This window comes from Haemaphysalis longicornis, unplaced genomic scaffold, assembly GCF_048455015.1.
Source record: "Haemaphysalis longicornis isolate Haplotype H1 unplaced genomic scaffold, Haemaphysalis longicornis Haplotype H1 scaffold_3, whole genome shotgun sequence".
Lineage (NCBI taxonomy): Eukaryota > Metazoa > Arthropoda > Arachnida > Ixodida > Ixodidae > Haemaphysalis > Haemaphysalis longicornis.
In genome coordinates, this window is record NW_027526335.1 from 61875277 (window position 1) to 61898966 (window position 23690).

General features: G+C 47.1%; 1 protein-coding gene across 1 annotated transcript in view; it reads left to right on the forward strand.

Moving 5' to 3' along the window:
• Window positions 1-23690, forward strand: part of LOC144175239 (phospholipid-transporting ATPase ABCA3-like) — an 81249-nt gene that overhangs the window by 15046 nt on the left and 42513 nt on the right. The window contains exons 2-6 of the mRNA XM_077704340.1: window positions 66-388; window positions 6982-7236; window positions 14854-15160; window positions 18682-18930; window positions 22210-22398. Coding sequence (XP_077560466.1) covers window positions 66-388; window positions 6982-7236; window positions 14854-15160; window positions 18682-18930; window positions 22210-22398 — 1323 coding nt within the window. The remainder of the gene's footprint in view (window positions 1-65; window positions 389-6981; window positions 7237-14853; window positions 15161-18681; window positions 18931-22209; window positions 22399-23690) is intronic.

Below are 23690 nucleotides of genomic sequence, written 5' to 3' on the forward strand. Positions count from 1 at the left end.
GTTCCGTTTCGATGAGAGGGGAGTTGTCCTAACTGTTCTCTCCCTCTTTCACCGGAATGCATAAGGAACGGCTGCAGCAGTGGGCCAGTCCCGGCACATCGACGTGGACGAGGCGGTCCGGCAGTGGCAGCAGCGCGACAGCGCGCGCGCCTTCCTCTGGGCCAAGCAGCTGTACATCCTGCTGTGGAAGAACGTGTACCTGAAGCGGCTGTGCCGCCACTACGCCGCGGTGCTGATCGAGATTGTGTTCCTCGTGGCCCTGCTCATGGGCATCCAGGAGGACTCCGTGGTGCGGGAGCCCCTGGTGCGCAGGGGGGACACCGTCTACGAGCCCACCATGGCCTCCGACTTCTGGAACACGCAGAAGGACCTGGCGCACATCACCAAGGTGCGCGCCTCTCTCCACGGCTCTTCGCGGTGTACACTCGAGACAGAAATAGTCCGAGAAATAGCAAAGAGCATTGTGGGGCTGGTTGGTGCTTAGATAGCACGCTTGCAGGAGCGCAAGAAAATGCACTGGACGAAAGTGGAGAACATACAGGACCACTGCGCTGTGGTCCTGTCTGTTATTCGCTTATAGGCTCACTGTGTCTTTTTTTGCAACTGAAATTACGATGAGATAGCGCATGCCACGGCACTGGGGAGTTTTGTGAGTTCCGGAGCAGACTGGGGCTTGGTATGAGCTTTAAGGACGGCAGAGGAAAGGGAGACTTCAGGAGGCGCAGCTGGTGCGCGGTAGCTGTTTGGCGTGGTAAGGCACAAAGTTGGAAGAGAGGATTGTTAACTAGAAATACATGTTGCATACGCATTGGTTTTGCAAAGGACGAGACCACTATTGATCACGCCGCCCAGGACGCACTGCGTGAGTTGCAAATGAATGCGGTCACGCGTTCAGAACCATTACTTTTATCGGGTGCAATAATAAGTATACGAATACATCTTCCCCCTCCCTGTACCTACTAATGTGTAAATATTGGCTGGTGTAATGCAATTGCACTTGGACAAAGTGTTTTAAAAATAATGTAAAAACAGGTATGAATAAAGATATATAATTATAAGAGGGCTATCGAACCGAGCGATGTTGTTGATGTATCTGAATTTTTCCACCTGGGAGTTGTTTTTTGCTAGTTTTTTATTTACACTTGTACCCACAGCGCATTCAGGCATTATAGTGTGTGTGTGGGGGGGGGGGGGGGGGTGTACAGCGCAGTTAGAGCAACCTGGTAGTCCACAATAGCAATGCATTGTAATAACAGTAATTAAAAATACGCCTTACATTAAAACAAATACCGGTACACCATCAAGAGCACGAAGGTGCGAAAGCAGCGTATACGAGTGTTAATTTCACCATCATACACTCTATAGGTAAAGACACTGTACCAATATTAAAAAAGATAAACTATGTAATACGAAATAAACTTTGGAAGAAATCAAAGTACAGCCGATACAGAACGAGATTTCAAAGGGTTGCTACAAAAGCTTTGTTATCTAATATGCTAACTGTGGCAGCAGGCAGTCGATTCCACTCTGAAACTGTTTTGAGGAAAAAGGTGCTTTTAAAAAGATTAGTTCTGCAACTATATTCTCTAACCTCGATATCATGGTCTGTTCGTCTGGATATATAATGCCACTGAAAAATGTACTGATTGCGGTCTAATTCAGTGTGGCCATAAAAGATATTGTGCAGGAGCCTCAAGCGCAAAGTTTGCCTTCTTTTTTCTAAAGGCTCCTCGATACTCGAGCATAAACTCGAATACTCGAATAACAAAAATTACTCAAATAACAACCTTGGTCTATCTAAGGTTGTTAGCTCTTTACTGAAACAGCAGTCCTCGGCCGGTATACAAGATTGCCCTCATGCTACGCTCTCAGGGGAGGGGAAAGGGGAAGAAAGGCTTAGGAAAGAGGGCACAAAAACAAGCTTAGAGTGGAGTCAAGCACTCGCGGGAGTCCCGCTGCGTGAAAAAATTTACTGCTTCTGAATGAACCCGACGCCGATGAAGTACGTGAACAATTATATTTTGGTTGGCGCTGCTGAGAACGCAACGGTCACGAACATGAAATGGTTATTTTATTTACTTGCCCCTGCACATAACCTAGACATAAAAAATGAGAAATAAACTAGGCATGCCGGTCATACCATGCGTAATCATTCATTTTGAACTGGAGAAATCAACATCCTCTCTAAGCAAATATTCGAACTATATGCTTCGTATTCAAAATGCAACTCTCGAGAGTATTACTTCGCAACTTTTTTTTCGCCAGTTATCGCTCATTCTCTTCAGGCTTGAACCCAACCTCCCAACAAGGTGTTGGTTATTTTAACAGAGCGCGCGAAAGCATCGAAACAAAATTAAAAGGAAGAGACGCAGAGGCGTCGGAACTATTTTTCGATTGGGGGAGCCCAAAAAATTGTATCATCATCATCATCATCATCATCATCATCATCATCATCATCATCATCATCACTACACCATCATTTATTCCCCTTGAGGGCTCATGCGTGGGCAATATTGCAGGTAAATAGGATAAATAAATAAGTCCAATCACCGACATAAAACCAATTAAAATGCAATCAAATTTTTATCCAACATCACAGATGCTGGAGAGCAGTAAAAGATCCTTTAACGTGCCGCGTAAGGATCAAGGCATCAAAAGTAAATTGCGTATTCTCTAAAACTACAGGGTACCCCATACAGTTAAGCGACATTGTGAGGAGTCGTACTCACATTAAGGTGAAACATAAGTAGTGATTTGATAGCGGGTGAAAGAGACAGACACCCACGCTCGGAGTTCGCAACACTGTCAAAACGGCAGGTCGAATCTCGGAATTATATTTCTGGAAGCCACAATTTTCGGAATCATTGGTCTTTAATACCGCTGTCACACGGCCACTTTCGATCGCGATTAAAGTGAATCGCGATCGAGTTTTCGAGCGCGCTTGAGGTGGCGGCGCTGCTACACGGCCAGTTTCAATCGCGATTGGAATAGTGTGGTCTGGTACGCTAGATGGCGCCAAAAACAAAAATTTGCGGCTAGAGTTGGGCAACGCTGTGCAGCCGAAGCCGATAGCCGAGCTGAATCCGCAGTCGTTGCAACGAGTGCGCAGTCCTGTCGTCCTGTTCTGTGGCGTAGTGCAGCGTTTTACTGGAATTACGGTGCGGCGTTTGTTCAGTGAAGTTTTTTTTTACGCATTTGTGGCCATGACTTACGAACAGAAACTGCGAATAGCGTGGATGATGTCGACGTCTATTTCTCTGGAAAACGACATACAGATTGCGAAGGCACAAGCAGACAACCTGAAGCGGCAGTTGCTGTTCACAAGCAGCCTGTGTGCTGCAACTGCAACTGCGGATTGCCCCGGTACCGTACAGCGGGAGCGATGGTGTTTCGACCGAAATGAAAGGTGGTTTGTGGTTTGAGGACACGCTGCCGCACTTGGGTGTACGTTTTTTTCCGCCAGTCATTTCGTGTCTCGCCGTCAACCTTCCGCTACATTGTGGAGTCGTGCCGACCCCTCCTCCAGCGCGAGGACACGGTCATGCGCCCAGCGGTCTCGGTCGAAAAACGTGTGGCCGTCAGCTTGTACAAGTTATGCTCATCGGTCGAGGACAGGTCAATTGCCAACCTTTTTGCCCTGGGCCGCTCAACGGTGAATACGTTGTACCGCGAATTTTGTGACGTGGTGGTGGAGCTGCTTGAAGATAAGTGGGTGAAGATGCCTACTGCAGACCGCCTGGCCGACCACATCACGACTTTTAACGCCGTTTGTGACTTTCCTCAGGTGATGGGGGCACTAGATGGGTGCCATTTTCCCGTGTCGTCGCCTAAGGAGTTTGCCGTCGACTATTACAATTACAAAGGATGGTAAGTTGAAAAGTGTAAATGAGAAACCCTGTACGTACTGTCTGCAGTATCACCTTTGCACCGCCTAAATCAAGGCCCCACAAAATGCTGAATAGTTCTTTTTCTTTTTTACAGGCATAGCATGGTACTGCTTGCGTTGGTGGACCATCTATACCGCTTTTTGTGCACCAACGTTCGCAGTCCAGGCCGCTGCCACGACGCCCACATTTACCAAGGCTCGAAGCTGGAGGAGTGTGTGGGCAGCCCGGCTTTCCTAGTTCCGGTTGCCACAATCAACGGGACTGCTGTCCCTCCCTTAATTCTCTGCTACCAGGCTTTCCCTTTGACAGCCCACCTCATTAAACCTTTCAGCCATAGGGCATGCCTGGATAATGACATGAAGATAATGACATAATTACCATTTGTCGAAAGCAAGACGAGTTGTCGAAAACGCTTTCGGGAGGATGAAGGCTAGGTTTCGGTTTTGCATGAAGAGAATGGAATGCAAACTGGACACAGCACAGTCGGTCATACGTGCTTGCTGTGTGCTGAACAACATTTGTGAGGAAAACAGTGAGCACGTAATGCACGAGTGGACCACTGATGCCCACATCACTAATGCTCTCTATCAGCAGCCACAGCGCACTACAGATGAACAAAGCCCAGCTGGTGCTGCAGTGCGAGCTGCAATGGTTCATTACTACAAGCAGCGAGCTGGGAACTCAGGTACAAGTTGCACTTCATACTTTATTCATTCTGGAGGGCCGAAAAAGTGGACCATACAATTAACCAACTTTTCTTGCAGCTTCAGGTGCCGTTCCCTAAGCTCCATTTCCCTGCTGTGGGCTGATTCGGAGGCCTCCCGAAGCAATCTCTGCTCCGTCAGCTGCGCCTGCCGGTAGTCGCAGACACCAGACGACCTCTTCCTCTTCCTGGCAGTACGCTGCTGGTGAGGAGCTGATTGGCCCGCAGCTGTCCCATTTTCGGAGCCGCCTCCTTCAGCTTCGGCGCTCCCTTGAGCAGTTCCCGAACTACTTCATGTTCCCACGTCTTCGGTGTCGTCCGAGGATGGTGCTGCAGGACTGTTTGATGTGCTGTCACTCGTGCCATGTATCATTTCATCGATGATCTGTGTGTGTAAAAAATTGCCATCATTAAACTTACAAAGGCCACCTACCCCCTTGCCCTCTCTTTACAAAACATATACCCACCTCAACATAGAATAGGTATAATTATCCACGGTGAGACAAATAGGGCTGGACAGGAACGAAATAACTTGGTTATATTAATAAAGTCTGCACAAATGGCGCCGAAAAATGTAGAAGGCAGTACTAGTGCTGGTCTTCGCTAACGTCATGCCTGTTCGTACTGAAATCACATTCCCTTCTCAAGACTAACAAGGGTCTCCCACTGTGGTAACGTGTGGCGGGGCTCCAGGTAAGATACAATCCGAGCCGTCTCCAAACAGCTTTCTTTATTTTTGTGCTGATGGGCACTGCAGGAGGCCATGAAAGATTTCGACAAAAATGACACAACCAGCTTCGAAGGTTTACAACACCAACTTCTATGCTCGAAAGCTAACATTTGGTCAGCCTGTCTCCCAAAATTGGACTTGCCATTATGATGCTTCAGTCTGTGCTGAAAAATTGGTTAGGCGAATTTTTTATGTTAAATTGCAAAGCACATACCTCATCCACAATGCACTGAGACTCCTGCACCACAGTTGGGTCATTGGAAGGCTGCGCTCCAAAGAGCTCGCGGACCCTTTCAAGATGTGGCCAATCTGACGGTCCGGACCCAGTTGTCAAGCCTTTAACGCAGTATCTGCAAAAGGTGAAAAGCAACAATAAGCAAAAGTACTGTTTGTAAGCCATCAACACTTTTAAAATGGAATGCATAATTTATATAGAATGCATCATTTATATTTTTAAGCTTCCATCATTTGTGATCCATGGCAGCACTGCCACGTGAGTGCCCAAGAAAATACAGGAGCCATCGTTTTGGAGTTATTCGGGAAAACGAGATAAGAAACTCGCAAAACCAGTGTTTCAGTTTCCAGAGGAAATGCGTACCCGCTGTAGTGACAGCTGGGTATAATGCAACCACGTCTTCTCAAACGGTTATCGCATGCTAAGTGCTCAGTGATTAGTGATGTACTAGCGCAAAAAAATACTGTACTCACCTGTACATGTTCGAGAGGTTTTTGATCTTGTAGCGGACTTCCGCAACCGTCCGCTTAATCCCCAGCTTGCGTAGCGCCTCCGTAATGTCGGCGTAAACACCGGCGTTGCGCTTTTGCCCCCGCAGGTCATCCAGGCGGTCTTCCCAACAGTCTATGAGGACGGACGTGGCGTTGTGGTCCACACGTTGCGCGCTGATGAAAGCTTGCGTTTTTTGTTCGCATTTGAACCATTGCCGCCTGAAGCCATAGCTCCTCAACTGCACAGTGCCGGTATGATGCCGGTGCGGTCAGGTCGCATGCACAAACATAGAGAACGCCATGGACGCCAGGTTCGTTTCCAAGGGCGGTACGCAGTGGTTTTGAGAGTATCCGAATTTGAGTTTTTGAAATAAGTAAATTTAACAAAAGTTTTCGCGGGCATATTTACAAACTTATTTGACAAAAGTAGTGGAGTTACATGAAGCTTGTTCTTTCTAAAAATTGGCTGAGTGAGGACGAGGTTACCGACGGCTGCCCCGATCGCGCTCGAAAGCTTCGATCGCGCTTGGGAAACGAGGATTGAGTTCGAGCGGGATCGAGCTCGATCGCGATTGAAAGTGACCGTGTAGCAGCTCTCGATCCGGATTGAACTCGATCCGGATCGACTCAATCGCGATCGAAAGTGCCCGTGTGACAGGGGTATTAGTCAGCGAGCTCTTCTTCTTTGACGGGGCTTCCGCGGAAGTCTAGAAGTGCCCTATGACTGGGGGAGCTCTGCTCCCCCATTTGTACATTAGGGGGAGCCGTCGCTCCCCCTGCACTTTCTGTTTTGACGCCCCTAAAGAGCCGAGTCATTGTCGCGCTTCACCACAAAAGCAGCAGCGGAATTTACCCGCTAGAACAGCTCACATTCAACTACCGTGAGCTTTTCCAGTACTGTGGGAATAAGAGCGGGCTTGCGCCGGCGCCCGCAGGTGTACTACTACCCTCCCAACGACTACGTGCGCGTTCTCACGACCACGGCGTTCAGGGCCCTGAACGTGAGCGACGTGGTTGGCCTGCACAGCGAGCAGCAGCTTCTCAAGGCCGCTGGAGAATCCGCCAATGTCTCGGGTCCCGTGGCGTCCGTGGCGCTCCACTACCGGGGCATCGCCGCCAATGACACCGCGAGCAAGCCCGTCAGCCTACACGTCGTCCTCCACGCCGGGCGCCTCCCGTTCGACGTGCAGGTGGGCCGCTCACGCTCATGACCGTTGCGGATGACGAGCCACTGGCGCCGTAGAGTTTCGTACTAATGCACACTAGAGGGAGATCTGGCACTTCAGCGAGCGTTCGGTCATATGCAGGCTAGAAATGCGCCACTTGTCTGTGTCATGGGCCATGGCTCAAACAGACTGAATAGTTAGTTACCTGTGGTTGCGTAAAAACATTGAAGGTTGCTTAATTATAAGAAAATTGTAGCTTCACAAGTATTCTCAGGGATTTTTAGAAGCTTCATGCAATGCGAACAAACAAATTTTACCACTTTTTTGGGTGATTTTGGCTTCAAAACAAAGGAAGCCATGGGGCTAGCCAGGCCAAGTAAAAGAGGAACGGGGCTAGCGGCTATGGCAGCATCCACGACGGCGCGATTGCAGCGGAAGACTGCCCTTTGGTTTATATTATTATAAAAATCGCTGACTACCGTCAAGGCTTATCCTTTTGATAAGTAGTACAGTCAAACCCGGATATAGCGAACTGCAATATGCGCCACGATTAGTTCGATATATCCAATAGTTCGAAATAGCCGAACCCGCCAATAACGAGTTGTTTGTTACGAGTCCGCAGTACCCGGGACGCCCCCCCCCCCCCCCCCCCCCCTCCGGATTCCCCCCTCCCTCCTCCTGCCATCCCCGCATTAAGAAACGAACATAATAAAGTATGCAATTACCATACACAAAACTATCTATTTATTGCAAGCAATAACGCTACTTTCCGCTGTAACTACCTACTTCCCAAAAAGCGGTGATTGTTCTTTTTACTTTTGTTTTGGTGGCGTCAGCTAGCACAACAGTCTCTACATGAGACATAATTTGCATCAGTTGCAGTCCGTGTCCTTCAGTATCGAAATATTATTGGTGGAGCACATTGACTGCCGAAAGCGCTTTGTTAAGCATCGGACGGCTTCCACTCGCGACATCCTACGCCTTTTCGGTGCTTCCTGCAGTGCCAGCAGCCATAAAATCGGTGACGGTGTCGGCGTCCGAGGAGCTCACAGTGAGGGCAACGTCGTCGTCGACACTCAGGCAATCCTCGAAGAGCACTCCTTTCAGCAAAACATCGGGAACGTTGGCGGGCTCTTCCCACAGTTCGCCGATGCTCCTATCTTGGTCCGGAATCGCTGACTGGGGTGGCTTAATGTTTAAACGTCAGTCAGGCGCGTCGGGAACAGTTACGGAAAGTGCCGGGAGTCGCGTCGCTCCATGGGAGGCTCAACATCTACATCGCAGACAATCAACATCTCGATCGCCGCTCCGAGACCATGCATTTTGGCGGGAATTCTAGGCGCGCCGAGTTCGATATATCAGTTGTGAACATCGTTATAAGAAATATGTTTCGCGTGTATTTTCGTAACTGATTTTTTTTTGTCCGATATATGGCATAATTCCCTCTATCCGGGTTAGTTATAATCGGGTTTTACTATATGTATATCCTGGAGCCAAACAAGACGCCCCGCCCGTTTGACAGTCTGTTTTCGCCTCACGGCTCCGGGGTATTTAGAGGAGCCACATATTGGTACATTCCGGCGAACACCCCGATCCACGTCAAGCGTCCGCTTCAGTTGAAACAATAAAGGTGTGCAAATACCGCATTGTGGTAACATAGGGACGATTGGGGGCACTACGCGTTGATTTCCGCTGTTGCAAAAGTTGATGCACTTTCCGTGGCGTGTCGTCGGCACCGATAGTTCTATTGCTGCGCGAAGCGGAACAAATCGTCGTTCCTTTGCGTGTGCCGGCGCAGTCCGCTGAAAGCCCGGACCTGCGAACGTATCAAAATTTTGCGTGGCCACTCTGCGTTTAGTTGTGAGAGAGTGTGATAAGTAGATAATCGACCATGTTTAGGGAAAATCACCAAGGTGGAGTAAGTTTCTACGAAGGAAAGTTTGACACCCGCCTCAATGCAGCCGTACTGCTAGAAAGCAAAGCTGTACAGCTTTCTCAGAAACATCGCAGTTGAAAAAAAAAAAAAATTCGTCCTGGTCCAGGAAGAATTTTCGTCCAACATTAGTCCTGGTGCAGGACAAATCGAAGACGAAAATTCGTCCTGGGCCAGGACGAATTTTTCTTTAACTGCGATGTTTCTGAGAAAGCTGTACAGCTTTGCTTTGTCGCCGTACGGCTGCATTGAGGCGGGTGTCAAGCTTTCCTTCGTGGTATGTAGATCACACGTAATCACACTGTAATCGATACATTTTTTTTTTCAACGTGGGAAGCAGGAGCGTGAAACCTTTCAGCTGTAAAACGTGAGCTAGAAACTGCCCTTGAGTTCTCCAAAATCATTTGCGCATTTCGAATTCAAGACGTGCAATTACTGCTGCAAGTTCTGACGTTAAGGCACTTTTCTTCCGCCGGGGCTCATGCCCATACGTGCGTGACGGGCGATAGGCGTAACGTATCGATTTAAGGTATTGTGTCGTCAGCCGGTACCATGTACGGTAATCCCTCGTTAACTCTGCCGTAAAATCCGCTGGAAGGTTCAAAATAAGCGGAGTATCGAGGTAAGCGAAATGCCAGATCACTGAAATAAGAGTTAATACTGGTAACAAGTACCAGCTTGGCGTACAATACGAGTTTGGGTTTCTTGTGTCGTTAAGCTTGACGTCGGGGAAACCAAACGTTAACTCTAACCTTAAACCTAACAAAAGCTATTGGCCAAGCCCATTAGTCATATTAACCGAGGGAAGAAAATGATAGAAAGGGAAATGGATGATGACGCTTTTGTGCCCACATCAAGAACTTTTAGCTTTAGCTCGTAATAATGTACCTTTGAAAATCATAACTCGCTTTTAACTTTTAATCAAAATACCATAAAGGTCCAAAATTAATCACCTAATTGTAATTACATCTGTTGCCATACCTTCTTGCAAGATTTGAAATCTGTCCAACTAATGGGGATCTTCTTTAAATTATACACCTGCATGACTGTTTTAGGCAAGGCAGGCCAATGAATTAAAAATAAAATTTCAGTCTCTCGTTTCCCATTAATTCTTGTCCTCGCTGTACTGTTACACAAATTACTTCTTTCCTAGCATGATACCTTTCATTATCACTAAGTTGAGACATCAGAGCTTAGAATTTTTAAGACGGCACGCACAAAGAGCATCAGATCGCGCACTGCTAGTTCTCATGTTTTGTTGGGATCATTGCTTTTTCTTTTACACCGCCTCGTATCTTTTAACGTTTAACAATTCGTGCGTAGTAGAAACACAGCGATAATGCAGCCAGAAACATGCTAACACCTGGCTATGCGGGATCTATACAAAGGAACTGCAGCTATAACGGACGCCTTCTGCCCCCTATGATCAAAGGCGTGCATCTACTGCATCAATTCCACAGGCTGACACGTTGAGCGCCAGAATCAAACGAACGAAGAACTATCCCTCTCAATATTCAGTTATGCTCTCTTCGTGCTGCAAAGCGACCTGTAACGGACTGGGTTTCGTAAAAAGTTGCTCCTCGGCTGAATTCAGCCTCTCTCCGAAGGTTTTTTTTTTTTTTTTTTTAGAAACGAAACCTTGTCCGTTATGCCAGCTTTTGCGGCACGTAGAGGGAAAATCAAACCACGGAAATGACTTTCTGTCGTCACCTGTACGCCCTTCTTATACCTTCCTTTCAATGTTTTCCCTCGAAAGTTAGTTCGTACGGATAAGGCGATTGATAATTGTTAAGGCCAACTTGAGAGCACGCTGCAATATTTTCATCATTTTCAGGGATGGAGTAACAGCCCACAGCCTTGTTAGGAAGAATGCGCTCGTTCGTATTAATTTCTTGGCACACGCCCGTTCGAAAAAGTGTGCGCACTGATAGGCTATGACCTACATCAACGTCACCTCAAATTCAAGTCTGAGCTCATAGCAGCAACCATAACCTGAGTTTGAGCTCGTACCAGTCTCGACATTGCTGTAGTTGAGCTACGCTTTGCGAGCTCGCGCTGCAGGACCCCGCTACTGTTCTTCAACTAATACTCGACCTCTTCTCAACCTCCAGTTGATAAATCGGTCGAATTAGTTAGCCTCGAGTTTGTCCACACATGTAATGCACATTGCGCATTTGAAAGGAAGGACACCCTGCTTAGGATTACAAATGCATATGACGTCATACAAATGCCTCTGACGCCTTATGACGTCGCAATGTTGTAGGATGTCTTATGACGTCATACAACATCGCGTACGCGGCAAACTGCTCGAGGCAGAAAAACTGCGGTTCCGTCTACACCGGGCGGCGACCAAGGGTGACCGGGCGATAACGACGTCCAGGAAGCAGATCGGCGTGATACCGAACTTTTTATTGTGAGCGCGGCCTTTTTTTTTTTTTTTAGTGGAGGCTCGGGAAAAGTACAATCCACGTGATTCGCTGACAACAAAGCTTTGAAGCTTAATTGCAATGTCAGGCTACAACAAAAACCAAAAAGCGATAAGCAGCGGATCTCGCTAAAGTGTCGTAACTGTGTGTTCGCGGAAGAATAAGCGGTGAAGGAAATATTGGGATTAAGTGACACCAGATGTTGCTTACCTCTGTTTTAGGCCTAATATAAATGCCCCGTACCGCCCACTTGACTTTAGCTGAAAGGCCGACAAAACCTTCTCTGCCGAGAAATAATTAATAACGGCTAGCATTTGCCTCTGCTGCTTTCCTTCTATTTTTTGTGATGTTGAAGACCGCGTAACAAAGTGCCCAGAGCACGGTTGCACCGGGGACTCGACCAAGCTCCTTGGCCCTTGTCGGCATCGTTCTGAATGCCTGTTTTCATCGGCTTTCCATCTCCTTGGAAGGGGTTCAAAGCCAATCAGAGAAGCCTTGGCACGCAATTTAGCGAAGGTGGCGCCCAGGACAAGTTGGCCATCAAGACACCCCTTTCAAGGGTGTGACTTGAAGCTTTCCCAGCAGTGATCCGCAGAAGCAGGTGCCGAAAATACTTGCGCGGTACACATCACGATCGACTTGACACGAAACGGCTGATATCTGACGTTGCCGTTCGCTCTTTTGTATTGTCACTTGAAAGCAACAGTAAGTATTGTTTACGTGCTGCCTGGAAAAGATTTCGGGAGGGATTCGAACCCCCAAACCCCCCCTCTGGGTACGGCCCTGAGCTGTACTACTAGAGGTACTCTCGTGGCATATTATAGGGTTAAGCGAAGTTAGGACAGCAGAAGGGTTCATGGAGCTCACTAGCGGGCATATCTATGCTACAGTGGACCCCAAGGGAAGAAAGAACACGGGGTTGGATTTTTAACCCCCAGAGAAATAGCAGGAATCGTGGAGTTTTTCGGCTGTTGTGATCAAGCTAAACAAGCGATGCAGTACAGGCTCATGCACCAACAATCAGCTCTAATAGTGAAGCCGTATGTAGCTTCTACGAGGACGTCGAATATGCAAGGAAGAAGGCTACAACGCAGTTCACGATTGTGATGGGAAACTTTGACGCAAAGGTCAGTAAGAAGCAAATAGGAGAAAGGTCAGTGGGAAACCTCGGAATAGGCAATGGCAATAATCGAGGAGATACACTGGTGAGATTTGCAGAGAGAAACCTGAGGTTAATGAAAACGTTCTTCTACTGACGAAAGAATAGGAAATGGACATGGTACAACCAAAAACGAAACTGACTTCATTCTCAGAGAAAATATACCCGCTAAATAATTCTTTCATTCACTGTCACGTTGATTTTCCCGTTTAACGCGCCGACGCTGCAAAAGGGAAGATGAGGCGCGCCATGGTGGAGGTCTCCGGATTGATTTTGACCACCTGGGATCTTTAATGTGAGCCCAAATCTCGAACACACCGATGTTTTCGCTTTTCGACTCCATCATAAAAACGGCGGCCGCGGCCGGAAATCGAACCGGCGTCCTTCGACTCAGCAGCACAACGCCTTAGCCACCAACGCCTTAGCCACCGCGGCGGGTCATTTGGTGTCACAAGTCCTCGTTAAGGAAGATGAAGGGACGCATCAGGCGACACCTTTTCAAAGCGGATAGCGTAAATACAAAGTGAGTTACGAAATGGTACTGCGAAAAATTAGCTAGTGTAACGCAGGAAGAAGTGTAGAGAACCCAAGTGAGTCGGCATAACTGCTGGAGGACGATGCAAGTGTTCGTCTCCTTGGCGACGAAAACAACAATAAACAGCAGCATAACCTTGCGTTGCTTTACAGGGGCTGCGAAGACAAAACACAAGCTTCATTAAAAAAAAAACTAGCCTTTGGCACTTCACTCAGCTCCAGTCCAGGCACTAAAAACGTGTGTTTCTGAGTCTAAAATCACAACAGGAATACCGCAAAAACCTAACAAGAATTGCTGTCGTAGGACAAAACCTTTGTTGTGACAATAGAACTCCTGTTGTTGTGGCAAAGCCCTCTGTCGTTACGACACACATTTCTGTCCTAACGGCAAAGTCAATTTCCTCAACGACAAACATTCCTGTAGTCACAACAGAACTGCCACTTACTCTATACTCTTCACAATGGGCAATAACATCCAAACCATGTGCAAGTACTGATGGAACATCAGGATCACGACACGACAGGAATTCGGCACGACGGAACATCGAAATCAGGACAGGAATACGACACACGACAGGACCTCAGGATCATGACACGACAAGAATACAAGACAACAGTACGACGTGCGAAAATACGCCAAACTACAGAAATTTTTGTTGTCATTTTCGACTGGGTTATCGAAAAAAAAAACGTAAGAAATATAGAAAAATTTAGAAATTAACTTTAGTGTCGTATTACGTGCAGGAGGACCGTAACGTGTGCCAGCGCTCAAAACAGTTACCAGCGTGTTAACGCGCAGGTTCGGATCCGAGTGATCGGACAAAATGGAACTGGAGGTCCTACAACAATCGTCCAATCACGTTTCTTGGCGGTGTCTCTGGTCGGTCGCTGCAAATAGCAGAAGCAAGATTATGGGACGTGTCACGGTGAAATCGCTGCTTTCCCTAATATCTGTATAATTTTTTTTAATTGCGCCGTAAAACTGGCATTGTCGTTATCGGGACAAACCAGTCTTTGTCTTCATGGCCCTAGTGCCACTAGATAAGGCTACAGAGTATCGGCACTCTTTTCCCGTATTGTTCCGTGCCGCCACGGTGATCATAGGTCAGTTCGTATCTATTGGCATTTGCCTACAGTGCGACAGCTCATGGGTGCGGCCATTTTGTTGTTTATGCGTTTCCTGTCGATCAACTGTGATAGCCTCGGCTTGTCCTCCTCGCTCTGCGGCTGCGCACTACTGGCATCGTTCCGACGCCAAGGAAGATAACGCGCTTCGCAGCACTTCAGCTGCAGAAGCGTGTCCGAAGATGCCGTGTTGCTGCGTCTTCGGCAGTGTTGTGTACAAATGACCTCGTCAAAGTTAGCAGTGAGGCCGCAGAAGCAGCAATCTGGCAACACTGATAAACACCAAAATGGCCGCCGTTGCTCACTTGCATGCCTGAGTGACGGTACCATGTATCTTATTTGTTGGCACTACATGACCCTGTGAGCCCTCCATTACAGTATAATCTAGGGGTTTCGTTAGCGTACCTGAAGTTCTCAGGGGAGTGAAAGCAGCGGGAGTGAAGCTGAGGCGCGCGCATGCGCAGGGCAACTACTGGCAGCGGCTGATCGGGCAGCCCGAGGGCCCCGTGGCCGAGGAGCGCTTTCCCGAGATGCACACGCTGCTTCCCGTCATGGCCGTCCTGCAGCAGACGCACTTGCAGCTGCAGGCGCAGCGCTACAAATACCCGCACCGACTCGAGAAGGGCGTGCGGCTGAGGCGCTTCCCATTCCCGAGCTACATCGAATACCACGACACGAAGAACTACGCGCTCGTGCTCACCAGGTTCTGCATCGGCATGCTTATCCCATTCTCCGTCCTCGTCGCCAGGATCACCGACGAGAGGTCCTCGGGTGAGCGTACGCTGTCATGGTAATTATCCCTGAGCGAATGTCGTGTAACATTATTACGACATTCGCTTAGGGATAATTGCATAAAACTAAAGTAATGATCAATAACCTCGGGACAGCACAGCGGTTGTAGATATGTGGCGAGGCGTGGAAGTGGTAAGCGAATATATCTACTTAGGCCAAGTTGTGACCCCGGATCCCAACAATGAGGAAGAGACAATTAGAAGGATAATAACGGGGTGGCGTGCATACGGCAGACATTCTCAGATAATGAATGGCAGCCTACCATTGTCCCTGAAGAAGAAACTGTATAGCACCTGCATCTTATCGGTACTCACCTACGGGGCAGAAACTTGGATGCTCACTGAAAGAATTCAACTTAAATTGAGAACGACTCAGCGGGCGATGGAGCGGAAGATCATAGGTGTAACATTAAAGGACAAGAAGAGAGCGGAGTGGGTCAGGGAACAAACGCGTGTTAAGGACATATTAGTAGAAATTAAGAAGAAGAAATGGACGTGGGCACGGCATGTAATGCGAAGGCAAGATAACCGTTGGTCATTAAGGGTAACAGAGTGGATCCCCAGAGAAGGCAAGCGTTGCAGGGGACGGCAGAAAGTTAGATGGGCAGATGAGATCAAGAAGTCTGCGGGGATAAATTGGTCGCAGTTAGCACAGGACTGGATCAATTGGAGATTAATGGGAGAGGCCTTTGCCCTGCAGTGGGCGTAGATAGGCTGGTGGTGGTGGTGGTTTTGATGATGATGATGAATGTCGTAATGTTTTCACGCTTATCTTCACGTTGAGCAAGATGCACAAAGTAAACATAAGAGGCGTTCTAGCATAGTGGCTAGCGTACGCTACGGTAGCAGCGGCGGGTACCGAGACCCGATGCGCATGCGCGCACTCATTCGGGGGACGTTCTTCCCGTTCCGGAACTAATACGTCATTCCGCAACGTGACATCAGGGATTCGTTTGCCCGTCTGTAACACTTGATGTGTCTCACTTTCCCGCGTGTGAAACTGGTGTTAATAAAAAATTCCAGGTCCATCAGACTTTAATATGAAAGTCTTTATATTGCCCCTAAAATCTCTCTTCCCACCACTGAACTTGCGTACAGTAATAAAGTCGCTTTTATAAGGGGTTTCTGTAAAGCGAAACCATAGGCTTACATAAGTCTTCTGGAGGTATTTAGTAAATGCTCTTGGACTCATAATTAGCATCAGATTTGTTATATTGCCCGCGAGATGGCTTGCTAGCAACTCGTTTGTGTACAAATGTGGATGCGACTCTAAAGGGGCCAGCTGTATAAAATTCATAAGGATACACAGGATACATGCGGTTTTACGTAGGCATTTGATACATGTCCTTTGTGCCTTCCTGTTTACATATAGAAGCGTATAATTACATCTTTTCATGTATTGCACCTGATAATTCTTTTGAGGAAATCGCTTATCAATAGTGGTGAACATTAGTGTAAGTATTTGACAAAAGGCACTAGAGCTTTTCTGGCAGCGATGACTCAGAGATACAGCGCTCGCTCCGTATGCGGGAAGTACCAGGTTCAAATTCGCGTACCGCCGGGCACCCACAGGTTTCTTTAATGGGTACAGGCGTCCCTGGTCGAGTGCGGACCCTTGAAAAGGGAATCCACGTCTGGAAAGCTGCGTTTACCCGAGTGAGGGGCCCCTGACACTTGTCCAACTGGCGGGGCTCCCGGCCATCATGCCGCGTTGAACGATTGCCGGGAGTGAAAGAGTCTGGCGGCATGTCCTACCACAGGCGGTTAGCGAGTTGAGTGTCCACCGTGGCTGTGGAAGGCACCACGTGCATTCGTGTGCCTTGGTGGCGCCCTGCACCTACCGGTAAAATAGGTACAAGGGACTCCCAGGCCTGGCGCTCGGCCCTTGTGTACTACAACGCTTGGGAAGTTGACCCGGCTTGCACGGGAAATCGTCCCTATGGAAAGGGTTGGCTGCAAAAACGCCAAAACTTTTTTTCCTCTACTTTATCAGGCAGCTTTTATGGTGACTAAAAATTGTCTTCCCGCAATGCAAGGGAGTAGTAATAAAGCCGGCTTCAAAGGGGCTCGCTTTGTAGAACAGCAGCTGCAGCCTTTTTATCCCAGAATTCCCACTTGAAATTTTCCTAAAGTTCTTGCCTCATTCATTTAGGCATAAATTTTCTTATAACACACGCTAAGCGCTCGTTATGCTTCGTACATCAAAAAATTGGCTAGCGATTACTATACTCCCTAATACGAAGCACCTCAGCCAAAAATTACTGCTCTATGCCCATAAGATAACATGAAAACTCACTAAAAAATTTTTTTCTCTCTTTCCCGGGATTGGAGCTCTTAAACCGCACGAATTACGTCATTAAGGCCATGTAGCTGCTCTTGGCCGGTTTTCCTTCAGTTGCAGTAATGAACGCATTCGATAGCAACTATAAAAATAAAGCCCCAAAAAAACAAAGCATAAACGGAAGGCGTATCTGCTGCGACGAGCAAATCACGCAGTGCCGCTCCGTGCTGGCGATAACTATAGCTTTCGCAGTGGTTCCAGACGCGAAGGAAAGCGCTTATCGAAGGTATTGCAGGGTCCCTTCAAAGCCTTTACTACAAATTCTCTGTGAAGAGTACCCTGCTTTCTGCTTCTTATGAATTTAACTTGTATAAATACAGTCCAATGATGTAAATTCGGTTTAGAGCCACATTTTGCCGCTTTCACTTGACGCAATGACAAAGGGGCAACTACAATACATACCGTAGTTACTCGCGTAATTATCGCGCTTTTTTTTCAAAAAAAAAAAATCCAATGCGAACTTAGGGGTGCGTTCATTACGCTGGGTAAATTTTTCGCGAAACATGTCTGAGCACACAAAATGCAAGCAAATTGTGGGTCATAATTTTTACGATAGGCCTCATGAACATAAAAAAAATAATAAACAAAAACAATAAAATCTCCGCGCACCGCCGCCAGTTGCTTTGCAAGGTGACGTGAAGTGCAGTGTTATCGCGAATTACGAAACGTGCCGGAACGAGTTTGCGGCGAGGTGACAACAGTTCGACCAATAGTGGCTGCCACTGCCACAGTGCGGGACATGAAAACAAGCATGGTTGCCGACGCAGAAACCTGAGTGCGTTTTTTTCCTTGTCTTGTGTGAGTATATTAGGTTCATTTAGTGAGAGTTTCTTCCGCATCAATACTGAACGCATGCTAGCCTTTATCGCTAATATCGGCGAGTCTGTCGCAATAACGTAGCCATGTCCTGTTTGAAATGGAAGGAAAGAGACGTACGCACGACCATCATCAACTAAACTTGGTGCAAATGCGACATTTGTTGCGGCTATTTCATGGTGCGTTCATTAATTGCGCGGAGGAGGAGGAGGAGGAATAAACTTTTATTGCGCGGGAAATAAAAAAAAAGCCGAACTTTGACGGCAAACTGCAGGGGTGCGATCATTACGCGAGTGCGATCATTATGCGAGTAAATACGGTACCAATGAATGCTGTTCGTGCAGGCTCGAAGGAGATGCTGCGGCTGGTGGGCGTGAACGACTGGGTGTACTGGTTGAGCCACTACCTGAGCTCGTTCTTCATGCACCTGGTGATCGTGACGCTGATGCTGCTCATCATGTGCGTCAAGCGCAACGACGAGGGCCGTGCCTTCATCCAGTTCTCTGACCCGCTGCTCGTCTTCTGTATCCTCATGTGCTTCCACTCGTCCTGTCTCATGCACGGCATCACGCTCTCCATGTTCTTCGCCAGCCGTGAGCATGTGTTACCGCACAAAACATACGCACCAACAATATCGCTTATGGCGCGCATTCCCGAGTTCTAAAATTACAATGCTTCACATAGTATGCTGTAGCGTCACTAAATAGGCTACGCTTAAGAGTACTGCCACTTCGTGCACCCGGAAGCGTCTTGGGGCCATTTTGTTTCTGGCTTGAAGTGTTGCCATCTCTCCTAATAAAACCGCCGCCGGTTGTGACGGGCCCAGTGCGACCGGACGCTCTCGCGTCCGCGCTGCAGAGAGAAAGAGAGAGAGAGGAGAGGAGCCCAGAAACAAAATGGCTGTGCCTATATGTAAATAAATATCACGTGGTGCCGACCGACCAATGAAAATCCTGGCGGCACATAACAATGAGAGAAAAGAGTGCCCATACTCTAAAAGCCTTTATTACCAAAAATAAAATGCACTCATATTTTGGAATTATTTAAAGCGGAGGAAAGTTGTTAAAAATGGTAAGTGTTAAAAATGATTTTGTGAAAAAAAAGAGTGTTTTCTAAACAATGGTGCGAGCCGTTTTTAAGAGTGGGTTTAGCAGCTGCTGTCAGCGGCCAGCGGTAGCCAAATCCAAAAAATTTAACACGGCGAGTAACACGATGTTTTGCCTTTTGCCGCTGTTTTAGTGAACTTCGTCTTCTTCAAAACTTCGCCACCAAGAGTGCACAAAAACTCGTCTTTTTTTGAAGTTCAGCTACGTTTCTGCGTGAACACTGTGGTGCTAAGAGTTTCGTTGTTTTCATTTGGTGCTCATCGCGTTCAAGAGTAGGCAGATTTATCGCGTTCGTGAAGGCGAATGAGCTGTGTGGTACTCTTCAAGCCAAGAATGACATTAGAGCGAATGGTATAACATCTTTGCGTGTAGCAGCGAATTAATAGCATGAAAACTTAAGGCATTAAACACTTAATGTGCGAATGGTATAACATTTTTGCGTGTAGCAGCGAATCAATGGCATGAAAACTTAAGCCATTAAACACTTAATGTCATTTTTCATGTACCTGTGGCACGGGTATAACACAGAGCTACTATTTGGACTAACGTGCAACGGGACAGAAGTGACGGCAGCTAGTATGCGATCACGGTAGTGGTGGGGAAGCCCGAATTGGGAATAGTCCGCGGGCATCTCACAAATCAAAATATGCACCGGCATAAATAGCGACAACGGCTTTCGACCAACCAGTTATGGGCCTCACGATCTCTCGTACGTCTTCGTTTTGCAAGCGCGCCATTCAAAATGGCGTAAAAGATCCCTCAGTTGCCTGACAGGCGGAAAAATAAATCGCACCATGTATGCTTTACGTTATACCTGGAAATAAGGGAAGCGAATGCGTGTTGACTCCGGATAAGACGCCTCCCGCACAAAAGCGTGAGCAATGCATGCAATAGCACTTTTCATATGTTTGAAACGCTGTGCTTGCATTGGCCGTTCAATTTGTTATCTTTATACCCTAAATTCATAGATTATGAGAAAGCATTTGACTCGGTCGAAACCCTAGCAGTAATTAAGGCATTACGGAACCAGGGGGTAGATGAGCATTATGTAAAAATACTAGAGAATATCTACAATGGGTCCACAGCTACCATCATCCTCCATAAGCAGAGCAGTAAAATACCTATAAGGAAGGGTGTCAGACAAGGAGACACAATCTCCCCAATGTTATTCACAGCATGCTTACAAGAAATATTCAGAACATTGGATTGGAAACAGGTGGGAGTAAGGGTTAATGAAGAATACCTCGGTAACCTCACATTTGCTGATGACGTTGCCTGCTAAGTAACTCAGGGGACAAATTGCAAAGCATGTTTTCCGCACTGGACGAACAGAGTAGAACCGTGGGCCTGAAAATATTATGCAGAACACCAAAGTAATGATCAATAACCTCGGGACAGCACAGCAGTTTGAGATAGGGGGCGAGGTAGTGGAAGTGGTAAGTGAATATATCTACTTAGGCCAAGTTGTGACCCCGGATCCCAACCATGAGGCAGAGATAATTAAAAGGATCAGAATGGGGTGTACGCATATGGCAGACATTCTCAGATAATGAATAGCAGCCTACCATTGTCCCTGAAGAAGAAAGTGTATGACATGTAGCTGCATCTTACCGATACTCACCTACGGGGCAGAAACTTGGAGGCTCACTAAGAGGGTTCAACTTAAATTGAGAACGACTCAGAGGGCAATGGAGTGGAAAATAAGTGTAACATTAAGGGACAAGAAGAGAGCGGAGTGTGTCAGGGAACAATAAGAAGAAATGGACGTGGGCAGGGCATGTAATGCGAAGGCAAGATAATCGTTGGTCATTAAGGGTAACAGAGTGGATCCCTAGAGAAGGCAAGCGTTGCAGGGGGCGGCAGAAAGTTAGATGGGCAGATGAGATCAAGAAGTTTGCAGGGATAAATTGGTCATAGTGATGATGATGATGATGACCCTAAATTCGCAATTTTGTGGGAAGGGAAGTAGGCGGGGGACGGGGGGATCTTTGTTTAAAAAATGTGCAGATTATCTGTGTGTGTCGTTTTTCCCGTCAAGACAGGTATTTTGTTTTTTGCGCTACTTGGTAGCCCAGCTTTTAAGCGGTACTAAAGCAAGTCAGAAAAATAAGGAAGTGCCAACAGACGGCTATGTGGAACAGAACTTCGAGTATGCTGTTTTATATTTACCCCAATTTTATATTAAACTACTTGAATATTCAGACGGGCAATCTTTTATAACAGCGGCGAAGAGTTATATCATTACTAATTGAAAGAGAAACATGCAGAGGCGATACATCGCTTACAGTGGTTTTTTCAGTGAACGCACGCCTGTGCGAGACTTGGCCATTGCGTCCGCCGCACGTATACGTGGTATTCATTAAAAAGTTAGCTGTCAAAGTTTTCGCTTGGCAACACTAGAAACGGCCACGGACATGTCGCGCCTTGTGCCACTGCGCCTGCACGCCAAAGAAAAAAAAAACGGTGTTGTCGCCTGCTTTGTTTCAACCCGATCCTCAATGGTGGTGTCAACAGAGATGTTATTAATGGCGCTTACATTGAAGTCGAGCCATTACTTAGCGTTCGGTGGGGGACAGTTTGGAACGTCTGACACAAAACGTTTGCTTAGCACTGACAAGTACCGCCATCCCGCGGAGCCCGAAGGAAACAGTGATGGCGCACTCTCATGGTTGCTTGCATGCGTGCCTCGCCAGGGAATACCGGCTTTAGCGATATGAAGATGACTACAGGGGAGTGGTCAGTCGTTGAACATGCCTGTTCACACAGCGCAATACGCGGTGGCCGGGGCCATGCTGTACTGGACGTCCAGCTGCGTGATGCCCTTCGTGATGTTCGAGCACGCCGGAGGCCAGGGCTACTACTACATTCAGCGCCAGCACAAGCTCATGACGTGCATCTTCCCGGCCATGAGCCTCCACTGGAGCTTCCGCGTTCTCGAGCGTTTCGAGAAGTTCGGTACGCCTTCACTCTTCCCTTGCGTTGAAAGGTTTACGAAACGAGCAACAATTGCTAACGCCGGGTGCTTCTACTTTTGCGAAACAGTTATGCCTAGAACCTGGCAACGAATGTAATTAAAAAAAAAAACGGCAATTTCATGGAGTTTTGGGGACTGTTCGCAAACAGAGCACGTAGAAGCAGAGAAAGCAATAATAAACCCAACAAAAAAAAATGGTGGTACTTTCAACTGAACAAAACAGTTAGCCAGAAAAGGGTACATACAAGAACCTAAGCCGGTGGAAAAAAAGGCAAAGAGGTAAAGGAGGCACCTCATAAAAAAACTAAATAGATGGCGGAGGTAAGCATCCTAAGAAAACAACTGATAAATTCAGCGAATGTACTAAATAGTATCAACTCCAACTAATAAAATGGAGAGGCTTAAACATTAGGCAACTTAACTGAAGAACAAATCATAACGTAAGCAGTGCAAGCCGGAGCAATTTTTTGCGGTCATTAAATCGGCACAGAAAAAAATGAATAAAAAATAAGCAAGTACTGCTTCAGCCTCCATAGAAGTGTTTTTAACAAACTGTCGAGAGCGAATGCAGTATACAACCACGCCATCCGGTTGAAGTAACCATCAGTGTTGCATGAACATTATGACACAGGCAATGAAAGAATAAAGGTTTGGTAATATCAAAGCTAGGACTTCGAGTCGAATTCGAATAGCTGAAGATGGCTGCGAACCGAATCCAATATTTTCAATTACCAATATCTTCATTTTAGTGTGCGTAGAGCGCTTAAAATCTTAGCTACAAAAAGAGAGGATTTGAGCATTCAGGACTTGACACATTTGGGTGCTTATGTACTAACGCTTGAAACAGAAATGGTTTAAAAAAATTCAAAAATAAGATTAAATGAAGATGACGAAGTAGCGGAACCAAAAGTAGGTATACATTGCTGCGAATAAATGTGGGTTCCCCAACCGATTTCAATGTAAATACAAGGTGTTTGTCTGGTGCCTGCAATCTTTAAAAATAGGTTAGGAATGCTAGTGGTTGGTATGGAACCTAATCTAAAAACGTTGGTATGGTCTTACGGGAAGTAAAAAGGCAATAAACATGATTACTCACTCAAACCAAGATACTAAGAGGAACTTCTCGGCTTACAAGTTTTACTGAGATAGCGTTCCACTCAGCTAAGATACGCCAGAATTATTGTACAATTCCGCATGGCCTATGTAAGGTTGGCTTTTTCGCAAGTCAGTAAGGAGGTGCCAAAAAGCCAGCTCACAAGCACAATATTTGCGG